General features: G+C 38.4%; 1 protein-coding gene across 1 annotated transcript; it reads left to right on the plus strand.

Moving 5' to 3' along the window:
- The first annotated feature begins 394 nt into the window (after positions 1–394).
- On the plus strand, positions 395–11,747 carry LOC103114311 (solute carrier family 40 member 1-like). Its single transcript, XM_007523959.2, has 5 exons — positions 395–502; positions 5,078–5,237; positions 6,820–6,935; positions 7,373–7,499; positions 10,886–11,747. The coding sequence occupies exons 1-5, from the start codon at positions 395–397 to the stop codon at positions 11,143–11,145; spliced, it is 771 nt and encodes a 256-aa protein (XP_007524021.2). The 3' UTR covers positions 11,146–11,747.
- The last annotated feature ends 2,763 nt before the right edge of the window (positions 11,748–14,510 follow it).

Genomic DNA, 14,510 nt, shown 5'->3' on the forward strand with positions numbered 1-14,510 from the left:
CTCCAGCTCTCCCCTCCACCCCTGAATGGAAAACAAGACACTGAGTGGTAAAATTGGACATTCGTGAGCCACTGGTTTTTTGGGGGATGGGAAACTAAAACTAATGGAGTTGTGAGGAATATTCCAGTCAGAGCAGCACTTCATGTCCTAGAGTAGTGCTCTGGTTCTCTCTCTCTCTCTCATTCTCTTCCTCTCTCTCTCTCTCTCTTTTTCTCTCTTTTTCTCTTTCTCTCTCTCTCTCTCTAGTTCTCTCCCTGTCTCTCTCTCTCTCTATTCCTCTCTCTCTCTCATCTTAAACATAAAACTTAAAATTTTTAATTAAAAAAAATTAAATGAGATTATCCCAGGCAGATTAATCTAACCCTGGCCAAACACTCTCCTCAGGCTGGGCTAGATGTATGACCTAGAAACATACCCAGGAATTTCTGAAGTGGGAGGGGATCTTCCAGAAGTTTCCTACTATCAGCTGAAATTGAGCAGGGTCAGCATGGAACAAGCAGAGGTACCAGAAAAAATACCCTTCTTTTAATGCTATTCCTATAACTAATAGTAGGAGACTTCACTCTCTCAACTTGACAGATCATTCAGGCAGAAAATCAATAAAGACATGAGGGAGCTACATGAGGAGATAGATAAACTAGAACTATTGGACATTTTCACACTCATTTATCCCAAGAAACTGGAATAAACATTTTACTCAAGTCCACATCGGTCATTCTCAAGGATAGACCATATGTTAGGCCACAAACACAGCATAAGCAAATTCAAGAGCATTGAAATCATCCCAAGCACATTCTCAGACCACAGTGGAATTAAACTAACACTTAATAATCAACAAAAGATTAGTGAAAGTCCCAAAATGTGGAAGCTCAACAGCACACTCCTTAACAACTACTGGGTAAAAGAGGAAATCAAGCAATCAAAATGTTTCAAGAGTTCAATGAAAAAGAAAACACAAGCTATCAAAATATTTGGGACACAGCTAACGCAGTACTGAGAGGGAAGTTCATAGCCATACAAGCACATTAGGAAAAAAAGAGAAAGCACAAATAAACAACCTGATTGCAAACAACAACAAAGGAACCCTAAAGCAACCAGAATAACAAAAATAACTAAAGTGAAGGCAGAAATCAATAACATTGAAAATAAGAAAACCATACAAATGATCAACGAAAGTAAATGTTGGTTCTTCGAAAGAGTGAACAAAATAAACAAACCTTTAGCCAGACTCACAAAACAAAAAAAGGAAGAAGACACACATAAATTGGATCATAAATGAAAGTGGAGATATCACAACAGACACTGCAGAAATTCAGCATATCATGTGAGACTTCTATGAACAACTCTATGCCACCAAGCTAGAGAACCTGGAAGAAATGTATGATTTCCTAGAAACCTACGAACTTCCAAAATTAAGTAAAGAGGAACTAGATAACGTGAACAACCCATCACAGCTAATGACATTGAAACAGTTATTAAAACCCTTCCCAAAAATAAAAGTCCTGGAACAGATGGTTTTACAAATGAATTCTACAAAACCTTCAAAGAAGAACTAATACCACTACTTTTTTTTTAAATATTTATTTTATTTATTTATTCCCTTTTGTTGCCCTTGTTGTAGTTATTATTGTTGTTGTCGTTGTTGGATAGGACAGAGAGAAATGGAGAGAGGAGGGGAAGATGAAGAGGGGGAGAGAAAGACACCTTCAGACCTGCTTCACCACCTGTGAAATGACTCCCCTGCAGGTGGGGAGCTGGGAGCTCAAACTAGGATCCTTACTCCAGTCGTGTGCTTCGCGCCATGTGCGCTTAACCTGTTGTGCTACCGCCTGACTCCTACACCACTGCTTTTAAAAGGTTTCCAGAAGATTGAAGATACTGGAATACTCCCTTCCAGCTTCTATGAAGCCAACATCACTTTGATACCAAAAGCAGACAGAGACACAACCAAAAAAGATACAGCAGTATATTAAAAAGATTGTTCATCATGACCAAGTGGGGTTTCTCCAAGGGAGAAAAGTTAGTTTAATATGTGTAAATCAATCAATGTCATCTACCACATCAATAAAAGCAAGGCCAAAAACCACATGGTCATATCAATAGATGCAGAGAAAGCCTTTGACAAAATACAACATCCCTTTATGATCAAAACACTACAAAAAATGGGAATAGATGGAAAATTCCTCAAGATAGTGGAATCTATATATAGTAAACCAACATCATACTCAATGGTGAAAAACTGGAAGCATTTCCCCTCAGATCAAGTACTAGACAAGGCTGCCCACTGTCAGCATTATTATTCAGCATAGTGTTGGAAGTTCTTGCCATAGCGATCAGACAGGAGCAAGGAATTAAAGGGATACAGATTGGAAGAGAAGAAGTCAAACTCTTCCTATTTTCAGGTGACATGGTAGTATACATAGAAAAACCTAAGGAATCCAGCACGAAACTTTTGGAAATCATCAGGCAATACAGTAAGGTGTCAGGCTACAAAATTAACATTCAAAAGTCAGTGGCATTCCTCTATGCAAATAGTAAGTTAGAAGAAGTTGAAATCCAGAAATCAATTCCTTTTACCATAGCAATAAAAACAATAAAATATCTAGGAATAAATCTAACCAAAGAAGTCAAAGACTTGTGAGTCTTCATGAGTCACTATTCAAGGAAATTGAAAAAGACACAAAGAAGTGGAAAGATATTCCATGTTCATGGGTTGGAAGAATTAACATCACCAAAATGAATATACTACCTAGAGCCATATACAAATTTAATGCTATTCCCCATCAAGATTCCACCCATTTTTTTTAGGAGAATAGAACAATTACTGCAAATGTTTATCTGGAACCAGAAAAGACCTAGAATTGCCAAAACAATCTGGAGAAGAAAGAACAGAACCGGAGGCATCACACTCCCAGATCTCAAACTGTATTATAGGCCTATTATAATAAAAATTGCTTGGTAATGCATGAATAGACACACTGACCAGTGGAATAGAACTGAGAGCCCAGAAGTAAGCCCCTACACCTATGCACATCTAATCTTTGACAAAAGTGCTCAGACTATTAAATGGGGAAAGCAGAGTCTCTTCAACAAATGGTGTTAGAAAAAATGGGTTGAAACATGCAGAAGAATGACACTGAACCACTATATTTCACCAAATACAAAAGTAATTTCTAAGTGGATCAAGGACTTGGATGTGAGACCAGAAGCTATCAGATACTTAGAGAAAAATATTGGCAGAACTCTTTTCTGCATAAATTTTAAAGACATCTTCAGTGAAATGAATCCAATTACAAAGAAGATTAAGGCAAGCATAAACCTATGGGACTTCATCAAATTAAAAAGTTTCTGCACAGCAAAAGAAACCACTACCCAAACCAAGAGACCCCTCACAGAATGGGAGAAGATCTTTACATGCCATACATCAGATGAGAGGCTAATAACCAAAATACATAAAGAGCTTACCAAACTCAGCCACAAGAAAACAAATAACCCCATCCAAAAATGGGGAGAGGACATGGACAGAAGAGATCCAAAAAGCCAAGAAAAAATTAAAAAATATTCCAAGTCTTTGATTGTCTGAGAAATGCAAATAAAGAGATACCAACAATGAGATACCACTTCACGCCTGTCAGAATGGCATACATCAGAAAAGGTAATAGCAACAAATGCTGGAGAGGATGTGGGGTCAAAGGAACCCTCCTACACTGCTGGTGGGAATGTAAATTGGTCCAACTTCTGTGGAGAACAGTCTGGGAACTCTCAGAAGACTAGAAATGGACCTACCCTATAATCCTGCAATTCCTCTCTTGGGGATATATCATAAGGATCCCAATACACCCATCCAAGAAGATCTGTGTACACATATGTTCTTAGCAGCACAATTTGTAATAGCCAAAACCTAGAAGCAACCCAGGTGTCCAACAATAGATGAGTGGCTGAGCAAGTCATGGTATATATACATAATGGAATATTACTCAGCTATTAAAAATGGTGAATGGTGACTTCACTGTTTGCAACCCACCTTGGATGGAGCTTGAAGAAATCATGTTAAGTGAAATAAGTCAGAAACAGAAGGATGAATATGGGATGATCTCACTCTCAGGCAGAAGTTGAAAAACAAGATCAGAAAAGAAAACACAAGTAGAACCTGAACTGGAATTGGCGTCTTGCGCCAAAGTAAAAGACTCTGAGGTAGGTAGGGGGGAGAATACAGGTCCAAAAAGGATGACAGAGGACCTAGTGGGGGTTGTATTGTTATATGGAAAACTGGGAAATGTTATGCATGTACAAACTAGTGTATTTACTGTTGAATGTAAAACATTAATTCCCCAATAAAGAAAATTTTAAAAAGCTTTTAATAACCAAAATATATAAAGAGCCTGCAGATCTGCAGGTGTTTGTCTTTCTCTCCCCCTCTCTGTCTTCCCCTCCTCTCTCGATTTCTCTCTGTCCTACCCAACAATGACGACATCAAGAACAACAATAATAACCACAACAATAAAACAACAAAGGGCAACAAAAGGGAAAATAAGTAAATATTAAATAAATAAATAAATAAATAAATACAAAAATATATAAATATGTATAAATATACTTAGTGTACATATGTTTGATTGTTTTGTTTTGTGATTGTTCTAGCAGATGGATGCTGGTGAGTTTAATTCTCCCACAGGTAGACAAAGGGAGTCTTTCTATTTTATAGTCGTTTCTTCTGCATCAGCAGACATCTCAAGGAAGCTAGACTTGCTTCTTTGAGTTCTCATGTTCTCACAAGTATTCGTTCGACATTTTCTAATGGGCCTCTTAGCTCTTTGATGCTTTTAATATTATACGGTATGTTCTACCGTGCATTTGAAAATAGAACTATATTGGGCAGGGGGAATAGCATAATGGTTATGCCAATGGACTCTCAGGCCTGAAGCTCTGGGGTCCCAGGTGAAGAGAGAGAGAGAGAGAAGTATATTGCATTAAACATGTTATATCTGTGCCATATAAAAGCATAATTTTGACATTTGGTTTTACATCTTGCCTCTTTTAGGCTACCAATTAAAACTTGGCTTCTATTGCCTTGCAGGGAGACCGAATGTGGCATTTTGCCATGTCTGTGTTCCTTATAGAATTCTATGGGCACAATCTTTTCCTAACAATGATATTTGGCTTAGTGGTGGCTGGGTCTGTATTAATATTTGGAGTTTTAATTGATGATTGGATTGACAGGAAACCAAGAAACAAAGGTAATATTTTTACCTATAGCATGCATTATTATGTGGTATGTTATTATATCTCATAGACTTTCTGATTTTTTAGTGTAACAAAAATGCAACCTTGTGGCATTCTCTAAATGACACCTCTAAAATATCTTGATGTGGTTTTTTTAGTTATTTATTTTTATTATTAGATAAACAGAGAGAAGAGGGGAGAGAGATAGAGGGAAAGAGACAGAAACACATCTGCAGCACTGTTTCACCACTCATGAACCTTTCTTTCTGCAGGTAGGGATCAGGGCCTTGAACCTGGGTCCTTGCACACTGTAATGTGCATTTGGCCAGCTGCACCATTGTCTGAATCCCTTTTGATGTGGTTTTTAAATTCTGTCCCATCATACATTTTTTAGATATTTATGTTATTCTGGTGAGAAAGAGAACAGAGGAAAGCTTAACTCTGTTTTATGGTGATGTCAGGGATTGAACTTGAAACCTTAAGGCTTCAAGCATGAAATTCTAGTGCATAATCACAGTTCTGTCTCCCTGGCCCCTTCCCCCATTATTAACACTGAAAATGTGCTTTATTTTTAATATATGTTATACCCCATGTATAAATAGTCATTTTATTTTTGTTATAGACAATTCTGAAAAAGGCATATTTTATATCATGTAGGCTGTCAAAACTAAGAATTAATGTCTAGAGATTTATTTGTTTAAATGAAGGTACTTTCAGCTTATGATTATGGTTTAACCCTCCTTTATCCAATAAGAACATAAGATTTTCTAAGTTTTTTCCTATTCTTGTGATTACTAGTCAAGATGCTGGTTTCATTGCATCTAGGAGGCTTGGAAAGCTATTCTCTTAAAACCACACAGTTGAAAAGGTTAACCTATTTAACCTCTGGAGTGCTGTCCTTATGTCATACTGATACACACAGTCACATATTTCTTCCTTCCTTCTTTCCTTCCTTCCTTTTTTTCCTTCCTTTCTTCCTTCCTTTCTTTCTTTCTTTCTTTCTTTCATTCTTTCTTTCTTTCTTGAATTCGTAATTGGGAAGATTAATGGTTTACAGTCAACCATAAAATACAATAGTTGGTGCATGTGTAACATTTCCCAGTTTTCCACATAACAGTCTAGGTCCTCCTCCTCTGCCATCATATTCCAAGACCTAAACACTTTCCCCACCCACCTCCCCACCCCAAAGTCTTTTACTTTGTTGCAATACACACCAAGCAGTCACATATTTTATCCAGAGAAGTGTGATTTATCAATAGAGACCTTTCAGTTCTCTGATTTGTCTGGTAGGCACTTCAGGAGCTTGCTTTTCAAATCATCCTCTGAAAGTGTGCCTTCATTTACTTGCAAAACCCAGTTGTTGCTTCCACCCACCCCCCTTATTTTTTTTTATTTTATCGTAAAGACCTTGCCTCTAGTGATTACTGGAGCCTGTTCTTTGCCTCCTGCTTAAGCCTGCAGTTGCTGATGGAAACAACCCTGTGTGGCACGGGGAATTGGTCAAATGCAATTACTCTGCAGTAAATGACAGCTTAGCTACAGCCTGTCTCTTAAAAGCAAGAGTAAATGTTGGACTCCTGGTGTTTACATGTCCAGTTGTGCATGCCTCTCTCTTCACTCAGAATGCCTCTGTCACCACCTGCTGCGTTGTCCTGATGCTTATGTTCTCCTACAAAAGGGAAATGGAGCACATCTGGCATGGCTGGCTCACTGTAAGTGTTCTCCATCTTCCTCCTGTGCCCAGAGGGTGAGTATTAGAGACAAGACTTGATTGTCCTTCGGTGAGTCATCTCTGTACAGCTTGGCTCACTGGTTCGGATCTGGCTGATCTTTCACCAGTGTTCTCCTCACCCCTAATTTGTGGATCAGAGCCTAAATCTCACAGACATGAGCACAACAGAACAGCAGAGTCTCTGTCTGCAAGGTACAAATTAGCATTGGATCTGGTGTTAATGGGATGCGAAGGAGAAAATGCCTAGAATCCACACAATAGTCTTTGGCTCTAAAGCCACATCAAACTTCATTCTCTCCAAGGTCTTCCTGTTTATTTAAATGTTCCTGGAACTGTCAGACAAATCACTGGATAGACCAAATTGGGCTGAGAAAGTCTATTCTTAGATTCCAAATTGCCTTTATTTTGCTTCTCTAGGTGATTTGCTATGCAGTCGTGATTACGCTGGCGGCCTTAGCGAACTTGGCCAGCACAGCATTGACCATCGCCATTCAGAAGGACTGGATTGTTAGCCTCACGGGCAACAACAGAGGCCAGCTGGCTAGTGAGCTGTGCCACTCTGGGGGTCATGGGGTCTCTGATCAGCTGGGACCAGCCTGGCTTTGTGATAGATTGCATGGGCCTATCAGGGCTCTGAGAAAAACATGATGGTAGCCTTTAAGATAAAGGTATTTAGAATCAAACAGACCTGGATTTCAATTCAGCTAAAAGCCAGCTATTGGTCTTATCAGCTGCAAGCTATTTAACTTTTCTATATTTCACTTTCCTTATCTGTTGGTTGTGAAAAATATCCATGCAGCCTCCCTGCCCCTAATACCAGCTCAGTTTTGAGAAGGGTTTTGTAAAGCATCTAACACTTCATTGGAAGCACATGAGAAGAGAATGATATTCTCATTTTCCAGAGTTTATGTAGGCTATCCTTTTTTAAAAGTAGTTATTTATTTATATCCCTTTTGTTGCCCTTGTTGTTTTATTGTTGTAGTTATTATTGTTGTTATTGATGTCGCTGTTGTTGGATAGGACAGAGAAATGGAGAGAGGAGGGGAAGACAGAGAGGGGGAGTGAAAGATAGACACCTGCAGACCTGCTTCACCGCTTGTGAAGCGACACCCCTGCAGGTGGGGGTAGGCTATCCTTTTAAGAGGAAATGTCCTCAAGACACATGATACATTACAGAAGTTCCCTGAAGCATTTGTTTGTTTGTTGATTTATTTACCAGAGCACTACTCAACTCTGGTTTATGGTAGTGCTGGAGATTAAACTTGGGACCTTGGAGCATAAGGGTCTTTTGTGTAATATTCATTATGCCATCTCCCTAGACCTCCTGGGCATTTTTAAACTTCTAACTTTTAAATCATATTTATTTGTTTGGTTTTTATTATTATAAACAGAGACAGGCAAACAGAGAGAGACCAACCACAGCACTAGAGCTCTTCAGTGGGCCAAGGTCCAGACTCAAACCTGGGTTGTGCACATGGCAAAGCAGCACACTAACCAAGTGAGCTAGAGGTATCTCATTGGCCCTTCTTGGCAGTTCTTGACCTGACCTGGAAAATGAGTGGATTGAAAGTTGTTTTTTTTTAAGTCTATGCAGTAAAAAAAAAAAAAAAATCTCAAATGTTGATTATCACCTAATGCTGATAGTGAGATTTATATCTTTTTTTAGTGAGATTTATATCTTTTTTTAAAAAATGTTTTTTTTGTGTTATTTTATTAGTAGAGCTAAATGGAAGAACCTAACATCTCCATTACTTTTTTCTTCTATTCGCAAAACTTGGATCATTCACATCGTGATATATTTAAATCACCAACTTAAAGTCGGAGATCTCATTCTATCCTATATTTGTGCAATTGGAACTCTTTGTTAGAAAAATCTTCATGAGCATGATAGCCAAGATAAAGGAAGCTATTATGGAGGAGTCTATTAAAATATGCTCCTTACAAAGAACAGAAGCCCCTTATAATCATGCTTTCTCTTAAACTACACTTACTTGGATGTACTGTGGCTTAAATAACACCACCAAAAATAAAGTATCTATGTGTGTAAAATCCAAATGACATGGTATTGAAAGAATCCTGTTTCTGAGTAAAAATAAAATAAACATTAAATATTCCTAGTCTCTTAATTAATTTTAAACAAATAAAAATTAAAGTGCAGATCATGGATGGTACAGATGATTTTAGATGGTGGTGGCAGTTAAGAGTCAGACTTTAATGTCAAACTGCCTGTGTTTGAATGTCAGCTCTACCACTTACCTTCTCTGTGACCTCGACAAATAACTTCACCTCTTTGTACTTTGGTTTTGTAATTTTATTTATTTTATTTTCCCTTTTGTTGCCCCTGTTGTTTTCATTGTTGTTGTAGTAATTATTGTTGTCATCATTGTTAGATAGGACAGAGAGAAATGGAGAGAGGAGGGGAAGACAGAGAGGGGGAGAGAAAGACACTTGCAGACTTGATTCACCGCCTGTGAAGCAACTCCCCTGCAGATAGGGAGCTGGGGGCTCGAACCTAGGTCCTTATGCCTGTCCTTGCACTTCGCGCCACGTGTGCTTAACCCGCTGTGCTACCACCCAACTCCCTGTTTTGTAATGTTTTTTAAGGATTTTTTTCTTTTTCATTTCTTTTTAAAAATCTTTTATTTGGGAGTCGGGCAGTAGCACAGAGGGTTAAGCACACGTGGCGTAAAACACAAGGAGACCAAAGTAAGGATTGAGGCCCCAGCTCCCCACCTACAGGAAAGTCACTTCACAGGCAGTGAAGCAGGTCTTCAGGTATCTGTCTTTCTCTCCTCCTCTCTGTCTTCCCCTCTGCTCTCCATTTCTCTCTGTCCTAAGACATCAATAACAATAACAATAATAACTACTACAACAAAAAAACAACAAGGGCAACAAAAGGGAAAATAAATAAATATTAAAAATATCTTATTTATTATTGGATAGAAACAGAGAAATTGAGAGGGGAAGTGGAGATAGAAAGAGGGGGAAAAGACAGAGAGACACCTGCAGCCCTTCTTCACCACTCAGAAAGCTTTCCCTCTGCTGAGCACATCCTTGAGCACTGGGATGTGTGCACTTAACCAGGTGTGCTACCATCTGGCTCCCTGGTTTTGTGACTTGTAAAAGGGAGATTTGATCAGCTTTTTAGAGTTGTTGAGAAGGTGGAGAGAGATAAGTAGATGTAAAAGATGTCTGTGTGCCTGGTGCAGGGCAACTATTCAACTAATTATGTCTGTTATCCTTTTGTCAGCAGACTTGTTATAACTTTTTGATATTATTGCTATTAAGATAATAAAGCAGGATAAACAAAAAGTGCAGGGGACTGGGAGATGGCTCTCCTGTTAAGTGTGTTCTTTACCATGCAAGAACCTGGTTTGAGCTTCTAGCCACCACATGGGAAGACTTGCAAGGGAAAGCTTCACAAGCAGTGGAATGGTGCTACAGCATCTTCTCTCCTCTGCCTTTCTGCCTCTTTTCCCCTGCTCTCAGACACTCTATCTTCAAAAAAGAAGATGGAAAAATGGAAGGAAGGAAGGAAGGAAGGAAGGCAGGAAGGAAGAAAGGGAGGGGGAGGAAGGAAGGAAAGGAGAAAAGGAAGAAAAGAGTCTGATAGAAGGGAAGGTATCATACATGAGGAAGCATACATGTAGGGTGTGTAAACAAATAAGTAAATGTGCTGAGACAGGGAACCAGTTCTCTCTATTCCTCAGTTACTGAACTTCCGATTGTTCAAGTTCCAGTAACTGAATTTTGCAGGTCTTTCCTAGGATGAGAATTCCATGATAGACCAAAAGTTAGGCTAAAAGGGATGTTTCCAGTTCTCAGTAAACCAGTGCAGAGCTAGCAAATCTGGCAAATGCCTGACATGCAATTCATCAGGAAGAAGGATTCATCCACTGAGTTGCAAGTTTCCCTTCCTTTCACTTGCAGGGATGAATGCAGCAGTCCGGCGGCTGGACCAGATCATTAATATATTTGCTCCCCTGTCTGTGGGCCAGGTGATGGCATGGGCATCTCATGTGATTGGTTGTGGTTTCATTCTTGGATGGAATTTGGTTTCACTTCTTGTAGAGTTTCTGTTTCTGTCCAGGGTTTATCAACTAGTTCCCCAATTGGCTGTAAAGCCCCAGCAACAAACAGGGGGGACACTTCCTAGAAAGGCAACAGGAGGCTATGAACACTCCAGGTAATGTAAACTCAAGGACAGCTTTGTTTGTTTTTATTTTCTTTGCCCTTCTTTATGCCATTGTTTTAGTTCTTCTTTCCAGAGTTTGTGTCTTTTATTTTTTTTCCTGTCCCTCCACCCTTGAAACTGAACTCTACCCTCAGCTTCCACCCAGAGATTTTTTTGCTAGGTGCCATACTCCAAACTCAGTCAGATTCTGCTTTGAGTTTCCCTTTCTGTTCTTCTCTCTCAATTTCTGTTTATGAGTGGGATCATCCCATACTCGTCTTTGTCTTTCTGACTTAGCTCATTTAACATAATTCCTTCTAGTTCCACCCAGGATGGGCCAGAAAAGGTGGGTTCATTGTTCTTAATAGCTGTGTAGCATTCCATTGTGTAAACATACCATTCATCTGTTGTTGGACATATGGTTTGCTTCCAGGTTTTAGCTATTACGAATTGTGCTGCTATGAACATAAGTGTACACATATCTTTTTGGTTGGGTGTTATGGAGTCCTTAGGATATATCTTTAGGAGAGAAATTACTGGGTCATATGGCCTATTTCTAGCCTTGTGAGAGTTCTCCAGACTGCTCTCCACAGAGGTGGGACCAATTTACATTCCCACCAGCAGAAGGGTTCCTCTGTCCCCATAGCCTCTCCAGCATCTGTTGCTGCTGTCATTTTGATGTATGCCATTCTTACAGGGGTGAGGTGGTATCTCAATGTTGTCTTTATTTGCATTTCTCTAACAATCAGTGACCTGGAGCAATTTTTCATGTTTTGCTAGCCTTTTGGATCTCTTCTGTAGTGAATGTTCTGTTCATATCCTCTGCCCATTTTTGGATGGGGTCATTTGCTTTTTTGTTGCTAAGTTTGCTGAGCTCTTTGTATATTTTGGTGATTAGTCTCTTGTCTGATGTACGTTATGTGAAGATCTTCTCCCATTCTGTGAGGTGTCTCTTTGTTTGTGTGATAGTTTCTTTGGCTGTGCAGAAGTTTTTCAATTTGATGTAGTCCCACTGATTTCTTTCTGTTTTAGTCTTCTTTGTAATTGGGTTTGTATCATCAAAGATGTCCTTGAGGTGTATGTGGGAAAGTGTTCCACCAATGTTTTCCTCTAAGTATTTGATAGTTTCTGGTCTAACATCCATGTCCTTGATCCACTTGGAGTTGACATTTGTTTCTGGTAAGATAAAGTGGTTCAGTTTCATTCTTCTGCATGTTTCAACCCGTTTTTCCCAACATCATTTATTGAAGAGAGCCTCTTTCCAACATTTAATAATTTGGGACCCTTTATCAAACATTAGATGTCCATAGGTATGGGAGTTTAGTTCTGGTCTTTCAGTTCTGTTCCACTGGTCTGTGTACCCATTTTTGTTCCAGTACTAGGTGGGTATTTTGATTATGATGGCCTTATAGTTTGAGATCTGGGAGTGTGATGTCTCCATTTCTGTTTGTTTTTATCAAGATTGTTTTGGTGATTCTAGGTGTTTTCTGGTTCCAGATATATGTTTGTAATTTTTGTTCTATTAAAGAAATTTGGTGGGACTTTGATGGTTATCACATTAAATTTGTATATGGCTCTGGGTAGAATATTCATGTTGATGATATTAATTCTTCCAATACATGAGCATGGGATATCTTTCTATTTCTTGGTATCATTTTCTATTTCTTTAAATAGCAACTCATAGTTTTTCAGTATACAAGTCTTTCACTTCTTTGGTCAGGTTTATTCCTAGATATTTTATTGATTTTTCTGTGACAGTGAATGGGAGTGATTTCTGGATATCCTCTTCTTCAGACTTAGTGTTTGCATAAAGAAATGCCACTGATTTTTGTACATTGATTTTATAGCCTGTGACTTTACTATATTGTCTAATGATTTCTAGGAGTTTTGTGCTGGATTCTTTAGGTTTCTGTATGTATACTATCATATTATCTGCAAATAGTGAGAATTTGACTTCTTCCCTTCCAATCTTTTTTTTTTTTTTTTTTTCTAATTCCTTTCTCTTGCCTGATTGCTATGGTGAGAACTTCCAATACTATGTTGAAAAGTAATGGTGATAATGGACAACCCTGTCTAGTCCCCAGTCTGAGGGAAAATGCTTTCAGCTTCTGTCCATCGAGTATGATGTTGGTTGTATGTTTACTGTATATGGACTACATTATCTTGAGGAATTTTCCATCTATTCCCATTTTTTTTGTAGTGTTTTGAGCATGAATGGGTGTTGTATTTTGTCAAAGGCTTTCTCTGCTGAGAATAATTATCTGTTGAGATAATCATGTGGTTTTTGGTTTTGCTTTTATTGATGTGGTGAATGATGTGACTGACTTTCATATATTGAACCAGCCTTGCATTCCTGGAAAATTCCACTTGGTTGTGATGAACAATCTTTTTGATATACTGCTGTATCCGGTTGGCTAGGATCTGGTTCAGTATTTGAGCATCTTTGTTCATCAGAGATACTGGTCTGTAGTTTTCCTTTTTTGTTGTGCCCCTATATGACTTTGGTATCAGGGTGATGTTAGCTTCATAGAAAGTGGAAGGGAGTATTCCTGCTTCTTCAATATTTTGGAAGAGCTTTAAAAGTATAGGTATTAACTGTTTCCTAAAGGTTTTGTAGAATTCATTTGTAAAGCCATCTGGTCCTGGACTCTTGAAGATTGTTGATAACTGTTTCGATTTCTTTGTCTGTGATTGATCCATTTAGGTTCTGTATTTCTTCCTGGTTTAGTTTTGGAAAGGTATATGTTTTAGGAATTCTTCTATTTATTATTTATTATTATTATTTTATTATTTGTTATATTTTATTTATTTATTTTCCCTTTTATTGCCCTTGTTGTTTTTCATTATTGTTGTAGTTATTATTGTCATTGTTATTGATGTTGTCATTGTTAGATAGGACAGAGAGAAATGGAGAGAGGAGGGGAAGATCGAAAGGGGGAGAGACACCTGCAGACCTGCTTCACTACTTGTGAAGCAACTCTCCTGCAGGTGGGGAGCCGGGGGCTCGAACTGGGATCCTTGCCATTCCTTGCACATTGTGCCACATGCACTTAACCTGCTGCACTACCACCCAACTCCCAAATTCTTCCATTTCTTCCACTTCTCTAGATTTGCGGTATATAGTTATTCATAGAAGCTTCACATGATTTTTTTGGATTTCTGTGGTGTCTGTTGTGATATCTCCTCTATTATTTATAATTCTATTTATTTGAGTCTTCTCTTTCTCTCTTTTTTTTAGTGAGTCTGGCTAATGGTTTGTTAATTTTGTTTAATTTTTCAAATAACCAACATTTGGCTTCATTGATCTTTTGTATCGTTCTCTTATTTTCAATGTTGTTTATTTCTGCTTTAATTTTAGTGATTTCCATCCTTCTGGTTGCT

Source organism: Erinaceus europaeus, chromosome 8, assembly GCF_950295315.1.
Source record: "Erinaceus europaeus chromosome 8, mEriEur2.1, whole genome shotgun sequence".
NCBI classification, from domain to species: domain Eukaryota; kingdom Metazoa; phylum Chordata; class Mammalia; order Eulipotyphla; family Erinaceidae; genus Erinaceus; species Erinaceus europaeus.

Bases quoted from the DNA above. Each gene is read 5' to 3' on its own strand.
- LOC103114311 (XM_007523959.2), top strand. From the start codon at position 395: ATGTATGACCTAGAAACATACCCAGGAATTTCTGAAGTGGGAGGGGAT. The intron at 503-5,077 runs GTACCAGAAAAA...ATTGCCTTGCAG, and splicing joins TCAGCATGGAACAAGCAGAG to GGAGACCGAATGTGGCATTT. The intron at 6,936-7,372 runs GTAAGTGTTCTC...TTGCTTCTCTAG, and splicing joins TCTGGCATGGCTGGCTCACT to GTGATTTGCTATGCAGTCGT.